Consider the following 20,059-nt stretch of genomic DNA (forward strand, 5'->3'; position numbering starts at 1 on the left):
TTCTGCTCTGGCCCTCGGCTGCCTTCATGCCTTCTCTCCGCGGCTGCAAAGCCCTGCCTTGCCTGCATCCCATCCTCTGTGTTAACAGGCTGCCTACGCCTCTCTCCTCTGCTCACCAACTCAGATCTTTGCCTTCCTCCTTTGTACACACCACCCTTTAGAGCCTTCTGGATAGGGAATTCTGTTTTTGCATCCCAAGATTTTAAAGTTCTGGGTGCAGACTGTACACTTTTCCTAAAATTCTCCTTGCTGAAGATGAGTTAGAGTTATTTTAATGCTTATGCCTCTCAACGCCCCATCCTCACAGAGGTCACTCCTTGTGTGGTAGCATTGGTGCCAGGGTTGTTTTGTTTCCCTTCTTGTTTGCTAGATTACCTGGATCAAGTGGATCTTCGGGAGAAGGCAGACCTCCAGGAGAAGGAAGCCCAGCAACTGCTGGACTCAGGAAAGAGCACAGCTGTGACGACCAGGCATCTCCTGGGGACTCTCTCCAAGCCCGACCAGAACCCCTTGTTCTACGCGGGGGGCATTGAGATCCTGACTGAGCTGATGGAGGACTGTAAGCCAGAGACGTGTGGCCTCATGAATGTTGTCGGTGTGAAGGGGCAGAGTTTAGAGGTCAGAGACTCCCTTCCTTCCATGAATATTGATCAAAGACCTACAATAACGTAGGTGGGAAAGGGGGTGCACAAGAAATATACCTTCACCCCCTCTCCAGCCTCTCCTCAGGGCATGTGTACACTCAACATCCATACAATAAACACCACACACATACAGTACAACACAAAACACACACACAGCATGCCTTCATTCTGTGTACACTTCTGACATCAACACACAACACAGCATGTACACACAACACATCACACCATATACTTATATCCACAGAACATATACTGCATCTATTCACCTCTCACACATGCTCCACACTTCCTACACGTATCCACACACCCTTTGCATATCCCACACAATTCCCCATATATACCCAACCACCCTGTCTGACCCCCCCACATCTCCCCCAACCATAGAGAAATGGATAAATGGTAAGGTTCACCCCAGTTGCACTTAATGGTTGCTTAGGAGCTGTAAACAGTTTCAAAGCAACCATCAGTTCCCCTACTGATGAGCACCACACTGTTCTCTTTCATCAGTCCCTGTACACAGCGGTCCCAGTCCCTGTCCACAGTGGTCCCAGTCCCTGTACACAGCGGTCCCAGTCCCTGTCCACAGTGGTCCCAGTCCCTGTACACAGCGGTCCCAGTCCCTGCCTGTACGCAGCTGTCCCAGTCCCTGTCCGCAGTGGTCCCAGTCCCTGTCCGCAGTGGTCCCAGTCCCTGTACACAGCGGTCCCAGTCCCTGTCCACAGTGGTCCCAGTCCCTGTACACAGCGGTCCCAGTCCCTGTCCACATCGGTCCCAGTCCCTGTCCGCAGCGGTCCCAGTCCCTGTACACAGCGGTCCCAGTCCCTGTCCGCAGCGGTCCCAGTCCCTGTCCACAACGGTCCCAGCCCCTGTCCACAGCGGTCCCAGTCCCTGTACACAGCCGTCCCAGTCCCTGTCCACAGCCGTCCCAGTCCCTGTCCGCAGTGGTCCCAGTCCCTGTCCACAATGGTCCCAGTCCCTGTCCACAGCGGTCCCAGTCCCTGTACACAGCGGTCCCAGTCCCTGTCCGCAGCGGTCCCAGTCCCTGTCCGCAGCGGTCCCAGTCCCTGTCCACAGCGGTCCCAGTCCCTGTCTGCAGCGGTCCCAGTCCCTGTACACAGCCGTCCCAGTCCCTGTACACAGCGGTCCCAGTCCCTGTACACGGCCATCCCAGTCCCTGTACACAGCGGTCCCAGTCCCTGTACACAGCGGTCCCAGTCCCTGTACACAGCCATCCCAGTCCCTGTACACAGTGGTCCCAGTCCCTGTACACAGCGGTCCCAGTCCCTGTCCACAGCGGTCCCAGTCCCTGTACACAGCGGTCCCAGTCCCTGTCCGCAGCGGTCCCAGTCCCTGTCCACAGCCGTCCCAGTCCCTGTCCGCAGCGGTCCCAGTCCCTGTACACAGCCGTCCCAGTCCCTGTACACAGCGGTCCCAGTCCCTGTACACAGCGGTCCCAGTCCCTGTACACAGCGGTCCCAGTCCCTGTCCGCAGTGGTTCCAGTCCCTGTACACAGCGGTCCCAGTCCCTGCCTGTACGCAGCTGTCCCAGTCCCTGTCCGCAGCGGTCCCAGTCCCTGTCCGCAGCGGTCCCAGTCCCTGTACACAGCCATCCCAGTCCCTGTACACAGCGGTCCCAGTCCCTGTCCACAGCGGTCCCAGTCCCTGTCCGCAGCGGTTCCAATCCCTGTCCACAGCGGTCCCAGTCCCTGCCTGTACGCAGCCGTCCCAGGCCCTGTCCACAGTGGTCCCAGTCCCTGTACACAGTGGTCCCAAAGCTCCTCTTCTCAGCCGGGGTGGTGACAGCTGGACAGCAGGCAGTTCAGGAGTCTGATGTGGGCTTCTCTGACATTGCTTTAGGCGCAGAGCGAACTTTATTCAGAACACACAATGGATTCAGTATCATCAGTGAGAATGAAGTCATAAGAAGGTAGGCATGTTTGTAAAGACAGCCAGTGTCAACGCAAGGAAAGCCCAGCATTTCTCATGGAAGCAGACACTAATGACACGGGCAGAGACCTCACTGGATGAGCCCCGCGCAGTCACTGTCGGTGGCCCCTGGCCAGTGCAGAGGTGCTGTGTGCGCCCTGGAGCCGGAGCCTCGGGTAGTGTTAGTTATGCCACAGTGACTGCAGAAAAGGCCCCAGAACCTCCCAGGGCTTCCCCAAGCACTTCAAAGTCCGAGAGACGACGGTGCTGCTGGCTTCTCACCAGCTGCAAGATTGCTGTTCATTTCCTCCGGGAATTTTGCTGATCATATCAGGAAATGAGGTCAGCTGAGTCCTGGCTGCTCCCATCTATAATTTCATCTGATAAAGACCCATATGATAGGAGGCTGTTTGCTAAATTTATTTTTATTTTATTTTGTATTTCAGTTATTCTAGTGTAATTCCTGAGGCTTAGGATGCTACTGTGAGTTGGAGTCACCAGCACATGTTTGCCTGCATGAGGAGGCCCATGTACCCTAAGTGGTGTGCTGGCCACCATGCACAGGTCGTGTGTGACCATGGCCCTTGGCCCCTGGCTCAGACCCTCGCTGCCTCCTCTCCCCGCCCCCAGAGTGGCCTCCTCAGCCTGCATCCTTGTCTGGAGCTCTCAGTCCAGTGCCTCACGGTCCTTTGGTCCTGGTGACCTGCAGCTCTGGATTATAGAACCACTTCTCACCCCATACTGTAGGCCTGTTGGTGCAATGAAACCAGCTGAAAGGAAGATGAAGACTGAGTTCCAGTTTTTACATTGTTCCCCCTTGTCCATTCCAGGTGCTTTTCCACAGCAGGAAAGGATGCAGTGGCAGAGACCCTGTGTGTGTCTGTTCTCAGGCTCTGGCAAGCTGTGTGCAGGGGGAACGGTAAGCCTGGCCTATCACACCTCATCACCCTTTTTTAAAAAAATATATATTTTATTGATTTTTTACAGAGAGGAAGGGAGAGGGATAGAGAATTAGAAACATTGATGAGAGAGAAACATCGATCAGCTGCCTCCTGCACACCCCCTACTGGGGATGTGCCCGCAACCAAGGTACATGCCCTTGACTGGAATCGAACCCGGGACTCTTCAGTCTGCAGGCCGACGCTCTATCCACTGAGCAAAACCAGTCAGGGCACTTCATCACCCTTAACGCCCATTAATGCAGGAGCTGCGTGGGCAGACAAGTTTGTTCCCCCAGAGGCTGGGCCCTGGAGACTCGATGTCTGGACCTTCCCTCAGAAAAAAGCATATGGGTCAGAATCAAGGCCTGCACCCACTTATGTCCCTGGCACCCTTGCAGCGCCATCCGCATGGCCGAGGCCACTGTCAGCGTGATGGGTGGTCTCAACTGGGGTTTTTGCTGACCACAGGACCCAGTTGAGCATCATGAGCTTTACAGTCTGCCGGGGCTGACCAGCAGCCCCTGAATGACGGGTGAACAGATTACTCAGACACAGGTTGACTGTGTAAGAGAGGGCTCAGGGGCCCCAGGCTTTAGTAGCCAAAGGAGCCTCTATTGTCTGCCTCATTAGGCCTTTATTGGAATTTTTATCTTTAGATACAATCAGTGGGGTGAGTAATCTTGGGAGGACACGTGTTTACACTGTCCTCTAGGCAAGGGCATTCAGGGGTTAAGCATAAGGATTCCAGTAAACACCTGGGGCTCTGCAAAGCACAGACTTGTTTGGAAAGGTCAAGGACTAATTAGGGATGCCGCTAGATACTCCCCTGTCTCCCCTAAGTAGGAATTCCAATAAACAGGGCAGGCGGCAACTTTCCAACCAAGTCCTGTGTGCTCCCCAACAGCGGTCATCTGCCACATCTGTGACACTGATCCGTGTGCAATAGCAGGACAGTAACGTGTGTGAGGAATTCGCTTGCCTTCCAGACTCAGCGTTTTACATAGCAGCTTCTTCTGGGGTTTAATAAGTCTATAGAATCTGATCACTTTTGTGACCTCGATGTAAATAAAAAATTGAACCATTTATATTATTTTTTAAAAGATTGTATTTTTATAGGAAAAGATCTGACCTGGGACATAAACTATGAAATTAGAGTAATGGTAGCTGCGTCCCTTTTTCACAGGCTCCTGTGAGAAGCCAGCAATAGAGCTTGTGAATGTAGCTTGTCAACTGCTGAATATGAGATCATGTAATTTTTTTTCTTGATTTATTAGAGTGGAGGAATCATAGGTCCTAGAAAACTAGAGAAGCAGGGGCCTCTTTCCTGAAGGGCATGATACTCAAACTAGTATCATGAGCGAGGGACTGCTTACAGGCCAGGACATGGGCCTGTGTGTGCACGTTGCCGAGTGGGAGGGAAAAGCCAGGTGCAGTGTGGGGTGGGTCACACTGGGAACAGGATTCATGCAGGGGTGCGGAGCAGCTCCTTTCGGGGAGGCTTACCGGAGGAGGACACGAGATGGGGACTTTTGTTTTCAGCTGTTCTCCTTCTGTAGTTATTTCAGTTGTTCACAGTCAGCTCCTGTTCCAGAATAAGAAAAAATACATGAGCTGGACAAACGGGTCTGTTTCGGCGCTTAACCTCATCCTCCACCTGCACCCCTGATGCCCTCACATTCACACGCCTGGTTAGAAGTGACCCAGCGAGAGGGGAAGACCCAGGACCACTGCCTGGAGTGGCTTCCCGTGTGGGGAGGGGGCACGCTTTACACTTGAGCGTTCTCATGGGACAGTCTAGTTTTCCCACAAGGACTCTGGCCATTATATGAAGTGGAAGGTCTAAAGACAGTTCAGCTGCTTTCTTCCCCATTCCTCACATTTCCACATCACATACCAAGGAGCCTTTGACAAGAATGATACTAATGTACGTGCGCCAGTCCCTGCTGTAAGCGCATCACGTAGTAACTCACTTAACCCTCTGTTAGCCGTCACCTTCCTCAGTTCACTGATGAGGGAGCAGTTGCACAGGAGTTACTAGATCGGCTGAGGTCATCCACCTGGTCATTGAGACCAGCAGTCTGCTTCTAGAGTCCGTGCCCTTACACTTCACTGTCCCAGCTCTCAGATGAGTGGAGAAGGATTGGAGGTGGGCACAGAACTGTAATCGCTGCCCGCGGTGCACAAGGCGAACGCTCCCGTGTCTTGCAGAGGAAAATGAGCGCCAGCTCGTGACACACCCTGGCTCAGGCAGGCTGCTGCCCTCCCTCTTGGCCTCCGGGGTCCTGCCCATCCGGCAGCAGAGCCTGGCCCTGCTGCTGCAGCTCGCCCAGACGAAGACCGGCCGGAGCCTGGTCATCAGCCACCTGGACCTGACCCGGTAAGGAAGATCCGCCTGCGTGTCAGAGCATCACCTGCCCAGTGAAGGCAGCCCGTCTCCCTCTCACCTCTCTGACAGGAGAGGTGCCATCAGACTTTTCCTCAATCTGCAGTCATTTCCTCAGTCCCTTCATCACATGTTTTGTTTGGTTTTGGTCTCTTTGCGTAAGTGTAGCTATAGGATCGTAAGCTTCTCTCCCCTAAGCTGTCTTTGAATTGCTTGGGTTTCAATTTTAATTTTTCCAGTGTCTTGGAGAGTGGCATTCATGATCATCCTGGGAGTCTGCCTGCTCTCTTTAAATAGCCAAAAAGCCTTAGCTTATTACCTCAGTGCCTGCTGTTCTCATTAACGCCCACCCCGACTAGACCAGGAAGCGAGGAATGTGCTCTCTGCAGTGAAACGAGACGGTTTGCAGCAGGCCAGGCTGCAGGCAGGCCCCGGGACCTCGCAGAAAGGGCTCATGCACATTCCTCCCAGGTGCTTTTCCCTATACAGTGCATTGACGGAACAAGTGGACAGTGACGGGAACTAGGAGGGCCAGTGCCACTTTGTGGAAACAGTGAGGTTTTAGGTGCCAGCAGTCATGACCCCAAACCCTTGCTTGTCTCTGTCTGCTATGTGACCCAGGAAAGTTACTTAGCCTTGATGAACCTGGTGTCTTCCCTGCTTCACAGACTTTTGGTGAAGCTTCAGAGTGGTGATGTGTGGATGCCAGCTAAACATTTTCTGTTGCATTCGACAGAACACGTGACCAAGAGGAGCTGGTCTTCTTTTCTCACGTAACAGCAGAGACCAGAGGTGGCATTGGCTGGTGGAATGGCTTCAAGGTGTCAGAGTCAAGGGCTCTGCCCTTCTCTTGACCCTTCCCTCATGGTCACACAGGCTGCTGCCACTCCAAGCATCACCTCCCCCTTTAGGACAGTTTAGCACCAGCTGGGTCTGTCCCTTTTATCAAGAGAAACAACTGCTTCTGTTTCTCTTTGGTCACGTGCCACCTGTGATTGGAAAATGGTTCCTGCTTCCACAGTCGAGTCAGTCAGGGTAGAAGGTGATGGCAGGGTTTCCGTGGGGATCGCCAGCAAACAGCTTCAACCACAGTGAGGGAAGCAGCCAGTGTCATGCCTGACACATGGTGCGGACTCAACAATAACTTGATACTCATTTGCTCTCTCCAGGACCCATGCTCAGGTCCTAAACGGATGCGAAAGTGCATTTACTGTGCATTCGATCATTTTCTGATGTGTGGTCCATCTACAGGGACAGCTGCTTGCCAGCAAAGCAGAAAGCGCCAACAGTAAAGGAGATGAGGAGGGTGGGAAGGGGCAGCTGCTCTCTTCAGTCCAGTTAGGATGTGCACTCTCACACAGCGAGAAGCCTCGTTGTTCATGGCTCCCGGGACTAAAAGCAAGATGATCTTAGGCTGCCAGCTCAGCTCCTCCTCTGTGCTACTCAGGTTCATCAGCGTTGTCTTTAAGAGCAACGAGAACAGATTTCAATTGGCGGAGGAAGAATCGGAACTAACTGTAAAATAAGTGATTTGTGACAGAGGAACACTGAATTCACTCCCGAGGACGTGGGGGAGTTGCAGAAACTTGAAGTTGCCTGGGGTGTCGTCAACTATCCAGCCCAGCCCTGCCCAGCACCGATGTCCTCTCGGGGGCATCCCAGTACGTACATGGTGTGCACGCTGCCCTCCAGGGGAGATTCCAGCTTCGAGTCAGTTTGATTAGGATGGACACTATCACAGCTGATGGACTGGGGTCTTTTCCCAGCTAACAAAAGGATGTGGCTCTCACCTCCCACAGGATGTGCTGTTGATGGAAAATTACCTCCTTTCACTGAGCACAAACTGCCTGCCCCATTCTAGTCTGGGACAATGCTGCTGCCGATACCGAGGCCTCGGTCAGTCTATCGAAGGCCTACAGAACACGTCATCTCTCCCACTTTGCAGGGCGTGAAGGAGCCTGGTCTTTTCCATGTTAAGCATCCTGGTTTCCCTCTGGACTTGACTTCCAGATCCTGCCTAGACAAGCAGCTGAGTAAAGGCAGTAGCACAGATGTGGGTGTCCTCTCCTCACACCCTCAGCACTCGCTGTGAGGACCTGCTGGCAGCCCCCAAATGTGCCCTGCTGTCTGATGCCACGTCGTCTTGGTGAATGCTGTGTGCTGTGCCGGGAATGCTCTGCTCCCCGTGTGCCTGACACTGGCCTGCAAGCTCCTTGGACAGTGCCCAGCAGGTGTCGATTGAATGAACAACGGAACAAAAAGCCAGCACTACACTTTCAAGTGAGAGCTAACATATTATCTGCTCTTTGAAGCCTTCATCGCCATCCTTCCACACCTCCCACCAGGTGGACTCTGTGCCCACTCTGTGACATGAATTTGTTTCTGGCATATCACCCAAGTGCTTAGTCCTGCCCTCCCTGGACTGAGCACAGCACTGAGCGCACTGTGGGTGCCGAGTATGGGCCTGTTGGTTGCACAAGTGGCCCCTGCTTCGTCCTGGGCTGGTCAGTCTGTCAGGGCAACCTGAGGTTGCATTAGCTTTTTTTGGCAACTCCACCGGACTATTTGCTCATAATGGGTTTGCAGTTACCCAATAACCCTTGAATCTTGTTCATATGAACTAGTTATAAACCAGGTCTACCAATTTTGTTATTTATGCAGAATTTCCAGCTCTAAGTGTAGGAGTTTGAGTTTAACTGAATTAAATTTTGTCTGATATACTCAGCAGCCTGTCAAAATTTTGTGAAGTCTTTATTCCATCCCTCACCTTATTAGGGAGCCCTCCTACTTTAGTCATTAGCAGATTAGTAGCATGCCATTTAGATGTCATTTATGTGACTGAACTTGGCCGAGCCAGAGTCACATGGCAGAAGCTCCAGCAATTCCTTCCTGTAGTCGTCTGATAATCAGTGGACTTGGGTTAAAACTGTTCAACCCTGGGACTGCACATGGTGGTAGAGCCACTCTGCAGGAGAGTCCGTGTCATGGATGGCCAGGAGCTGGGCTTCCTGGGGGGCATGGCAGGGCCACTCCAGCTACCTCACCTGCATCTGGCTCCTTCCTGGCCTCCTTGCAAGGTGTCCCTGATGGAAATGCTGTCAGTTGGAGGACAGCCCACTCTGAGGTTGTACTGGATTTTTTGCAGATTATTAGAAGCCCTGGTGTCATTTCTTGACTTCTCAGACGAGAGGGCCACCTCAGCCATGGGACTGCTCACAGACTTGGCGCTGGAAGAAAGGTAACATTTATTTACAGAAGTTGACATCTCTCCTTAACTGTTGCTGACTGTCTGATAGTTTAGAATGTGCAGCATACAGGGAGGCTGGCCAGTGGGCATCGCAGGCCCACTGAGTAGGAGGGCTGATGCCTTCCTGGGCCACGGTCAGCACTGCTGTTCCAGCCCCTCGGGCCAGGGGACCCAGTCCTCAACGGGGTTGGAAGCAGTAACGTACTTAAAACACATTAGACAAGCCTACTGTGTGTTGGGGAAGCTTCTTTCCCTTAATCAGCACCTAAAGGGAACTGCCTAGCAAATGTGTACTGAATAGATGTGAGTGAGGGAGAGAGTGCACAGTAAAATGGAGCCTCCTCTTGGGTTGCCAGTGGCATTATGGGTAACCATCCCCCCTGCTCTTTTTGGCTTAACTACTGGGGAATTCAGTAAAGGTCTTACATTTTTCATAATTCTTAAGTGTTGTTGTTTTTCTTCAGTGTCTCTTGTTTTTTTGTTTAATTTCCTCACCACCTTTAGAACATCGTGCTTAGAAATGATCGTGAGAGAGTGCTGCTTTGCTCCTGGACAGGCCCTCGGCACAGGCTGGGGACTCAGTAGCTGCTCTGGCGTGTGGAGATGCATGTGTAGCATGTGGAGACATGAGTGTAGCATGTAGGGATGTGTGTGCCATGTGATGTGTATAACATGTGGAGACATGTAGCACATGGATATGTGTTTGTAATGTGGAGATATGCGTAGCATATGGAAATGTGTGTAGCGTGTGGGTGTGTAGAGGTTTGTAGCATATAGAGGTATGAAGCATGTGGAGACGTGTGTGTAGTGTGCAGAGATGTGTGTAGCATGTGGAGACACGTGTAGCACTGGAGGCACATGTGTAGCTAGGTCTCCTTATGGCTGTGCCGAGAAACCATGCTTGCACTGCACTTCCTGTTTACACAGCACACAGCGCAGACTCGGAGCGAGGGGAGGGCAGGGCGTTGGGAAGTCAGTTTGGCAGAGCCTAGGGATTCCAGCGCTTTCTGCATCAGTGCTGCCATCTGAGACCTGATGTTTAACATCAAAGGCAATTCTTCAGGCTTGGAGAGATGAAAGCCGCGTCATGTACCTGGAGCATTCTCTTCTGTTTCCGAATGAGTCATCCAGGCACATGGCAAACACAGGGGCCCAGAGGTTGTGTCTGTTCACCCCGTCCCCTGAGACTGCATTTCTCCTATAGCTTGTACAGTGTGGAGCTAAATCACGGCTGGTGTTCTCCCAACAGATTCCAAGTCTGGTTCCGGGCCAACCTCGCAGGTGTTCTCCCGGCTCTCAGAGGCGTGCTGGTGAGCAGGTCTTCGTTTCATCATCTCTGACTCTCAGGGGCATGAGCAGTTTAAACACAGTCACACTCCAGAGCGCCTGTTGACTCTCAGGTTCAGGAATCATTTATTCACAGCTGGAATTTACACAGTTTTTATTAAAACAGCGCTAGCTGGGCCAGGTGGAGAGGGCACATGCAGGCTCATCACGCGGGAGGAAGAGCTGGATGTGGCCTCTGCGTCTGGGGTGAAGGCGAGGGAGTGTTCAGGTTCATCAGTCCCCTGTGATCCCCAGTCTGGTCATAAGGACTGTGTGCCACCCTGAATGAAAGCTGTCCAGGTCAGGAGGGCGAGTGTGGCGATCTGAGCTAGGGAGGCAGGGAAGAGCAAGGGGGTGGGGGAGTTCGAGGAGAGCATGCTGGGACTAGCCCCTGTCCCTGGGGAGCCACGTCTCAGGGGACCTGAGCACGTCCACAGCCCAGTCTTTCAGACGTGGAAGTGGAAGCTCTGTTGTCCAGGCTGGTTGGTGGTACCCCTGAGATGAGCTCAAGGCCTCTCTGTTCCAGGCCACATGCTTTGGGGTTAACCCATGTGCCTCCACTCTGTTGCCAGCATGACCCCGTTGATGCCAGTGTGATGCTGCACTCTCTGGTTCCCAGGCGTTTTGGTGCACGAGGGGTGCGTCTGGGGATGATGCTGGCATCATCTGCCTGCTCTCTGCACACTTGCTTTCTCATGATTCTCTTTTAGAAGAGAGACCCCAAGGAAGTCAACACCTCAGCTCTCAGCCAGTGTGTTGCCATCATGGGGAGCCTCAGTGCTGACGCTGCCACCAGAAGACAGATGTCTGCCTCTGAGGAATTTGGGGATGCTTGCTTGGGCCTCATGGTATTTTAACTTTTCTCCTTAAGGCTGGTTTTCTATCTGCTTTGGGGGTATTGGCTTCTTCTTCATTATCTAAATCTTCTAAAAAATTTTGTTTGAGAGTGCTGGAGCCAGTGGCTTCTTCCTTCTATAACCACAGATTTTATGGGCGGCTGACCTCAGCAAGCCTCCACATCATGTCTCATTCACCCTCGAGAGCCTTGAAGGCTTTGCTGGCGGAGTTGGCTTGGCCACCCATTTGAGCAGCTCAGTCTTCAGTGTAAACACAGGACCAGGTTGAACCAGGGTCACATGGCAGAGGCACAAGAGACACCTTGGGAGTGTCCCACACTAACACTAACTCATAGACTGGTCTCTAATCTTCCAGCATCACATAGGTTCATGACATTGGCAATGTAAGCAGTGTCAGTAATGCTGAGACCGTTGCCAAGGGAAGATGACTTTAAAAGCTACAAGGCAACCCTGGCTAGTGTGGCTCAGTTGGTTGGAGCATTGTCCCATACACCAAAAGGTGGCAGGTTTGATCCCCAGTAAGGGTGTATACCGGAGGCACCAGATAGATGTGTCTCTCTCCCTCTCCCTCTCCTTCTTCCTTTCCCTCTCCTTTCCTCTCTCTCTAAAATCAACTAAATATAGAAATATATATTTATATATATATAAGCCTAAGCAACTGTTATGCACACTGACCACCAGGGGGCAGATGTTCTACACAGGAGCTGCCCCCTGGTGGTCAGTGCGCTCCCACAACCAACTTCCTACAGCCAGCCACCCTCCTGCAGTCCCTCCACTCTGGCCTACTGGCCCAGTCGGCCTGATTGCTAGCCAGGCCGAGGGACCCCACCCATGCATGAATTCATGCACCAGGCCTCTAGTATACTAGTTTGTGTGTGTGTGTAGAAGCTGCATGACAAAAAGGTCATGGGTCACCTTGTTTTGTTTTCAAAGGCCAGGTGTGAGGAGGATGTAGATCTGTCCAGAGACGTCATATATGCACTCCTAGGACTGATGATGAACTTGTGTCTTCAGTCCCCCTTTGTCTCTGAGGTACAGTATTCTTTTCTCCCTACCTTGAACCCTGGAACAACGTAAACACATTCTGTTGCATAGACTGTTCTCATTTCCGCCAAGAGCTAGAAGCCCCTAGAGCCAGCACGGGCAGTGGGACTGGGAAATGCTGGGAGACACTCTCTCTGCTTCACTGAGGGATAGATGAGTCACTTGGTCAGGTGCTCATTCAGAAAAAATTGAGTGTGCAGGATGAGCACACTGCTAGGTCCTGCATTTACAAAGTCAGATAAAATGTGGTTCCTGCCCTCAAGGTATGGTGCCCTGTAGTGAGGGGAGATCAGTAGGTGTTGTGAGGGAATGTGGTGGTGCACAGGAGGGTGGTCAGCTCTCATCAGGACTCAGAGGGGAGCTCCATCAAGGACTCTGATGACCAGAGCATTCACAGCCCCTTCTCTGTCCCCATGGCTGCAGGTCTGGGCCACGGAAGTGAGCAGGAGGTGCATGTTGCTGCTGAACAGCCAGGATGGAGGAGTCCTGACAGTAAGATCAGGAGAGCCAGAACAGCATCCTTTGTTCTCCTTCGTGTTGTTGTAATGTCGGTGCATCTTACCCTTCCAAAGGCATCACATTTTTTATATTCTGCCAACTCTCTGAGGGATGGGGAGGGCACGCTCCTCAGAATGGTGCCCATAATTACACAATCCTCAGACTTGCCTTCAGCTTCATGGGATTTGGTGAGCACTGCCCAGCACCCATCTGTGGAGCCGCCTAGAGTCCAGGAGCCCTTTGGTGTCTGGTCTGGAACTTATCTGATTTGTCCTATTTCAAGATATCCTTGTGCAAATGGAATGGGTCCTGCGATTTTATGTAAAATCTCTTTTCCATGATCAACAGACCCAAACCCAGGTTTTCAAGCCAGTGATCCCAGAGGCTGTTTAAGCATGCTGGCCTTAGCCCCCTTGGAGGTAGATGCTGGAATGGCTTTTAAACTCCATTTCCATTTGGATAAGAAAACCGAGAAGGCGGATGGGGAGCACAGTGCGTCAGGGGATACTGATGTGGTTCAAGAGGCTATTTGCCAGAATCCCAGGATGTGGTATAAATGCACATTAAGAATTACCCCAATTTTCCCGCCTATTAGGGCCCCAAAGCCTAGAGAAATCACTGGAGTCACATTCAGGGTATCCTGGGAAGCCAGCCCTTCAAAGGTCACAGACTGGAGGCTGGTTCCAGGATGGGGGTAAAGGTTCTAAGTAGACCAAGAGCATCCTCTTTGGAGCTGGCATGCCTACACTTCCCTGAGGTCAGTTCCGGCATTGTAGGGGGTTTTTAACCTGGGCTCTAGGAACGCATGGCAGGTCTGCAGTTCCTTGGAACCCACTGCAATTGTATAGAAAATTCTGAGTGTATGTGCATTTTCATGGGTGGGGGGCAGCACAACTTCCATCAGATCCTCAGAAAGGATCCATGACCCCCAAAGTGGTGAGCACCATTGTTGTTGGGTATTGGATTTTCTGGATGGTCCAAATCAGGGATAGGGAGCCTTTTTTTCTGCCAAGGGCCATTTGGATATTTATAACATCATTCTTGGGCCATACAAAATTATCAACTTAAAAATTAGGCTGCCATATTTGGTCAGACATTTAATTAACTCACCCCCATGCCTTGGGAGGACCAGACAACATGATTCTGTGGGCCTTCCATGGCCCACGGGCCATATAGGCCCCACCTCTAGTCTAAACCTAAAGCTAGGCCAGCACTAGCTTCGTGCTAACCATTCAGGACTCCCTTGGCCAGACTTTCCCAGGACTCTGCATGTGCCACAATTGGGGGCAGCAGCTTCAGCAGGAGAATCGGTCCTTCCTTAGGGTGCTCTCTACTGTCTCGAGCCTGGAAAGAGATCTGTGCTGTCAGCTGTGGGGACATTCCAGCCCCCAAGGGAAGCAAGACTGATGTTGTGCTAACACAGTCTATGCCTTCTCCCTCTGAGACCTCTTAAAACGAGACTACAGGCATTGGGGGGAAGTAGAAACCCACATCAACAAAGTGAACAGGCAAGAGGACACCAGTGGGTCAGGAGCGGCAGAGCTGGAGAAACCTGGGTGTAGAGCACAGACTGAGGAGCACACCTCTGGGAAAGGGACCCTGGAGAAGATGGCACCTTCCAAATGCCAGGTGCAACAGGGCAGCAGTGGGAGCCTAGGGGACTGCACTCGGCAGCCCCCGTCTGTCCCCCGGGCACAGAATCTGAGCACGTTTCTTCAGAGGCACCGGGAGACCAGAGAAGACGTGTGTGCTGTCTAGTATCTGGGGGTGCCACCTGCCAGGCCCAAACACAGCAGGCCCAAACATACTGTGTTATCTTTTTCATAAGTGTGATCAGCAGCTAAGGGTCCCTAGACATTTCAGGAAAGCCATACACATAAATAGAAAAACCACAATAAACAGAAAAATTGACCAGAAAAACAAACAAACACAGATGGTGTAGGAAAAAGCAAAAAATTAATAACTATTATGTGTATCCTCAGAAAAATTCAAAGTAGTATTATAGCCAAATTGTAGTAATAGCTTTCTATTTCAAAGAATTAGAACGGGAAGTCTCCCAGAGAATAGAACAAAAAGACAGATTCAGAACAAATAAAGAAAAAGCTAAAAGACCCAAAGGATCAATCCAGGAAGGCTGCCCTGGGCCAAGGTGGCAGCACCGCGGAGTGGCCAGGGCTTTCAAAAGGCGAACTGGGTGGCCTGTGTGAAGCAGAAATGAGCGGAGCCACAATGCGCCAGGGACAATGTTCACAGCCCTTTGAATGGCCTACCTGGCAGCTGCATTCAAAACAGCAGTGCTTGCTACTTGGCCATGACATATTTTTAAGATCAAGGTGCAAATTTGGCTTCCAATGTTAATGGTTGTTTCACCTCCCCCTTGTTCACTTGTAAAGGTCCTCAGCATGTCTGAAAGGAGCTTTGAGTTACCCTTCACTTTCTGCTTCCCTAGAGAGCTGCTGGCGTTCTCAGCCGCACCCTTCCTTCCTCCCTGGAAATCGTCGTGGAGGCCCTGAGAGCAGGAGTGGTGAAGAAAATGATTAAGTTCCTGAAGGTAAAATGCCGTCATTGCTCACAACCTCTGGAGCTTCCAGGAACGTCTCATTTTATTTGGGGAACAGAAGTGAGGTGCCGCTATTGCACCCCTGCTAGATTTCAACCTTGAATGGGGATTCTCTTCTGCGTGTCCACCCAGACTGTGCTCTGAGCATCAACAAAAGAGTGGAGAATAGATAAGTAAACTGTTCCCCAGCTGGGTGGCTCAGTTGGTTAGAGCATCATCCAGATACACCACGGGTGTGGGTTCCATCTCTATTTGGGTCACGTACAAGAATCAACCAATGAATGCAGAAATGGGAGGGACAACAAATTCTCTCTCTCTCCCCCTCCCTCCTTGTGTTCTTCTAAGTAAGTAAATAAATAAATTAAATAGGTAAACTGTCCATTAAATACACATAGAAACCCTGTGTCCGAGCCTGTCTTACACATGCATGGCCTCTGTCCCGGAAAACGATGGTCTGAGTAACTCCCACCAAGGCTTCTCAGCCTCTTACTCTGCTCGCGTTTTCCCGCTCCCGGCGCTTTATCCAGTTGTCTGGAGGATGGAGGATGTAACTCCACTGTGAGATATGCAGGGTGCAGCTACAAAAGGATGTAACGAAAGGCTGTTCAGGTTTCCCTGTGATATGAGTGCAGTGAGTCTAAGCGAGTGGGTACAACAGGTAACCAGACTCACCCGGAAGGGCGAGGGGACGCACACAGCTGCCATCTCTGGATCCCTTCTGCGATAGCTATGCCCAGCAGGGTCACTCACCCGTGTTAATGTGGTGACCCCGTGGGAGACTTACTCATAAAACTCCGGGCTTGCAGGGCCAGGAAGCATGCTTGCTGTGCGTGGGGTTGCTGCGCTGCGTCAGGGACAGTATTGAGAGGGCAGGACAGGGCAGTCTGAGTTTCAGCTGCCACTTGCATGATGACTGTCATTCACTCTGGACATCTCTTGCAAACCTGCCAGAGGCTGCCGATTGCATGCACACATGTGATATTATGCATGCATATGTGCACCGTGCATTAGGTTATGATTTGACAGTTGTCACCTCGTAAAATGATGTAGGTCCCTGATGTTCTCTATGCAGGCCTGGCAGCCTTGGCAAGTCAGCCTTTGTTCTCAAATCCTGCAGTGAGCGGGTCCTTCCCTCCCTTTTTGGTTGATCTGTCAGTCGACAGCATCGTTCTCTTCTCAGCCACTCTCACAAAGCCTTGCCAGGCGATTCCTCAGGTGTACGTGTCAGGCCTGCACCCCCTGGTGTGGGCTGTGCTGGGGGAGGGGGTGAGTGCCACTCCCTCCGCAGGGCCACGCTCCTCTGGAAGTGCGCCCGTTCTCAGTGGGCCTCTCTTTTAGGCGTTAGGACGCCACGAGCAAGTCACAGCTGCTCACTGTGGTTTCTGCCAAGAACAGTCGCAGGATTGATGGTATTTTTCTAATCTCATTCGCAATCTAGGCGGGAGGCCAGACCGCCTCGCGTTATGCCGTGAAGACCCTCGCCATCTGCACTAACAGTTGCCATGAGGCACGAGAGGAAGTGATACAACTGGACAAGAGTAAGTGATGCTTTCGTTAAGCGGAGCCCACACCCCAGAGGCTAGTCATCCTTGAAGCTGCAAAGGGAACCAACCGCAGGTGAGCAGAAAGGAGGGACTTAGTGGAAAGCCGCTACCTCTCCCCGGCCTTCGGCTGTGCTTACACTGTCAGATGTCATCTCACCTCCAGCTCGGAAAGCATTGAATTAGCCTTGGGCTGCGCACAGGTAGCAGGCCCAGGCTGCAGACTCAGGTAACAGGGTTGAAGCTGAGAGCTACCGCCTGTCGCCAAGTTAAATTGAAATTGTTTCTAAACCATTCTGCTTAGACCGACCGACCTAACATGGGTTCTCCTCTTTCACCAGGGGAGGGGGGAGGAACAGGTTCAACTTGTAGTGAGCAAGGACAGTCACTGGAGTCTGAGCCTAGCGTTGCTCTAGTAACTGAGATCGACTGCAGGGTTCCCAGGCCAGGCAGCCTGCTGCTGTTCTCCTTACCCTCCCCTGGAATGTGCCAGGAGGGGACACACCAGGGCCTCTCCAAGCAGACAGGAACCTTTCTTCTGGGCCCTATTGCTTGCCCTGCAGCCCAGGATGCAGGCCCGTGGCCTCCCACTAGGGGCTGTCAAGTGGAGAGTTGAGGTAAAGGCTGGGGACTTTAGAGAAGACAGCGCTGCGTGCCTGCCACGCAGCATCCACCCACTCCCATCAGTGTTGTGCCAGACGCCGCCCAAGGCCTCTGAGGTACGTCAGAGACACACAGTGAAAGGAGCCGATGGCGCTCAGTACATTTTTGCTAAATGAGGGGGTGACATGCCCTATCTCAGAGTTTCTGGGCGCCTCAGCGTCCACTGACACCTCCTCGCGCCGTCCATCCCTCTGCCAGCCTCCTGCTTGGGATTTGGAGGGACCGATGCATGTTCTCCTCCTGCAGACTTCAGTGTTCTCATGACGCTGCTCGGCTCGGAGGATGAGATTCTGGTGGGCAACGCCGCCCTCTGCCTGGGGAACTGCATGGAGGTGCCCCAGGTGGCGTCCTCCCTGCTGAAGACGGACATCGTGCAAGTCCTGTTGAAGCTCGCAGCCCGCGATGTGGGGGAGAGGGCTGTGCCGCTGAACGCAGGGATCGCTCTGGGGAAGCTGTGCACGGCCGAGCCCAGGTGTGCGGGCCCCTGGTCATGTTTCAGAACAAGCAGGCGCCTGCCTGGCTGGGCTCTGCCCCGGGAGCCCTGGTTCCTTCCCTGCAGACAGGGTTGGGCCCTAGTAGCTGCCTCTTGGAGGAAGCCTTCCCTGAGGGAACTGGGGGCCCTCAGGCTCCACCCAGAGAGGGAAGACTTTTATCTGACAGGGATTTGCTTCCTGTCACTGTCCTCTCTGATTCCACTCCCTCATTCTCCATCCTCCTCTTTCCACTCCTCCTTCCTCCCTGTCACCATCTCTCCTCTCTCCCTCCTTCTTTCCCCTCTACTTTTCCAAAAAGAGTTAGCCCTCCCCTCATTCTTGTCTGCCCAGGGCATGAGCATATGGGAGAAGGTCCAGTGCCCATAACATTCTCCTGCTGGAGCAAACCAACATGAGACGTGGACAAGCCAGGGCAAGCCAGCTCTGCTCGAACCACGTCCACTGCTCCTGTTTAGCTCGTACTCTGTTCTTTCTGATGCGTTTAAATGTTTAAACTCCTAGTCATTCACGCTCCCAGTAGGTGCCGCCGTGGCTGCATGACGGAGCCCCGAGCCCGGCATAGAGGGGGTGCCTCCCTTGGCAGGGCGGGTGTCCGGCCTGCCGGGCTCCGTCCTTTGCAGCCTCAGGCCTCTGACTCCTCCTCCGTGGAATGAGAGGGTTGGCCTGGATGGCATCCAAGGTCCTTTCAAGTTCTGTCTGGTTGTTCAAATGGGAGGAATGGAGAGTTTCTTCCACAGAAAGCATGGCACGTTAGCTAGTGTGAGCTCAGAGTTCCCAAGAGCAGGTGCCATCGGATCAGCTGTCACACCCGCCACTCAGCGAGAGTGTTGGCCGTGTCTGCGGGCCTCCCTGAGGACTCCAGGGCCTCAGCTCAGCCCCTTGCCACCTTCCTGCCAGGGCTAGTGAGGGGCGGCCTGGGCTCAGCAGTCCGCACACAGGTCCTGGAGCTTGTGTTCCGATTACGACAGGTTTGCTGCTCAGCTGAGAGAGCTTCATGGACTAGAAATTCTCAACTCCACCGTGACGCACATCCAGGATTCTTGAGGCACGTGGTGTCTGTGCAAACCCACGACTGCGTGCCCTGGGTTGCTCCTGGTTAATAAAATCCTAAAATAGCCACTCAAGAACCAAATACTGACTTTCCGAGTCTGTGCCTGTGGTTTTCATTGGCAACAGGAGAGTGGGCATGAGGCCAGCTGCCGCGGCAGGACCTGCCTGCCCGCCCAGCGCCCCGTTCTGCAGAGGCTGGGCTCCAGCAAGCGAAAAGCCAGGCATCGTGTAAGTGACGGTTCTAGATGGGAGCTGTGTTCTGCCAGCCTCCCCCTCCCGCTCTGGGTCATTCCTGGAAGTGCCGCCTGGTGCCCTCCTCCAGTCAGACTGCGCACCCCATCCTGTGTGTCACTAACTCTCACAGATGCAGACATTCATTTCCCTAATCCACCTGCACTCTCACCCCATGCCCAGAAGCCCCTGCTCCCCTGCCTCTGCCCTAGGTCCACTCTCAGACTGCTGGGGCCACCTCTGCACCCCAAGTCCCTAAGTGAAAAGTCCAGTAAGTGACACGACTCTTCCACTTCTCAGTACATGTACGGAGCACTGTAGGGAAGGAGGTGGGACCTGTATGGTACAGTGAACACCAAGAGTCCCGGACCAAAGTCCCAAAGACTTATGGTCCTACCCTACTTCCTGGCAGCTGTGTGACTTTGGGCAAGTCACTTAACCACTCTGAGCTTTGGTAGCTGCTTCTGTTAAAACTAGAACAATACAGGCCCAGCCTATCTCCTGTATTGCTGTGAAGATTAAACGACACTTTAGAAGTAAAGGAACTTTGGGGATTACAAAGTGCTACACAGATAGGACATATTGTCAGGTTCCATCTTGAGGTCAAGGGAGTTGACTATTATGTTAGCTGGATTACATCTGAGTGGCCCGGGA

At 52.6% G+C, this 20,059-nt stretch overlaps 1 protein-coding gene across 2 annotated transcripts in view; it reads left to right on the forward strand.

Annotated features, from left to right (window-relative positions):
• TTC12 (tetratricopeptide repeat domain 12) overlaps positions 1 to 19,251 on the forward strand; it is a 50,074-nt gene extending 30,823 nt beyond the window's left edge. The window contains exons 10-22 of one of the 2 annotated variants that reach the window (XM_036324404.1): positions 371 to 559; positions 2,502 to 2,571; positions 3,401 to 3,489; positions 5,720 to 5,888; positions 9,040 to 9,132; positions 10,391 to 10,451; positions 11,178 to 11,315; positions 12,258 to 12,356; positions 12,792 to 12,860; positions 15,316 to 15,417; positions 16,865 to 16,964; positions 17,877 to 18,102; positions 19,093 to 19,251. In XM_036324404.1, coding sequence (XP_036180297.1) covers positions 371 to 559; positions 2,502 to 2,571; positions 3,401 to 3,489; positions 5,720 to 5,888; positions 9,040 to 9,132; positions 10,391 to 10,451; positions 11,178 to 11,315; positions 12,258 to 12,356; positions 12,792 to 12,860; positions 15,316 to 15,417; positions 16,865 to 16,964; positions 17,877 to 18,102; positions 19,093 to 19,168 — 1,481 coding nt within the window. In that variant the 3' untranslated portion in view covers positions 19,169 to 19,251. Of the gene's footprint in view, positions 1 to 370; positions 560 to 2,501; positions 2,572 to 3,400; positions 3,490 to 5,719; positions 5,889 to 9,039; positions 9,133 to 10,390; positions 10,452 to 11,177; positions 11,316 to 12,257; positions 12,357 to 12,791; positions 12,861 to 15,315; positions 15,418 to 16,864; positions 16,965 to 17,876 lie in introns of both variants that reach the window. The other variant, XM_036324403.1, reaches the window with a different exon arrangement.
• The last annotated feature ends 808 nt before the right edge of the window (positions 19,252 to 20,059 follow it).

Source organism: Myotis myotis, unplaced genomic scaffold (genome assembly GCF_014108235.1).
Source record: "Myotis myotis isolate mMyoMyo1 unplaced genomic scaffold, mMyoMyo1.p scaffold_m19_p_10, whole genome shotgun sequence".
Classification (NCBI taxonomy): Eukaryota; Metazoa; Chordata; class Mammalia; order Chiroptera; family Vespertilionidae; genus Myotis; species Myotis myotis.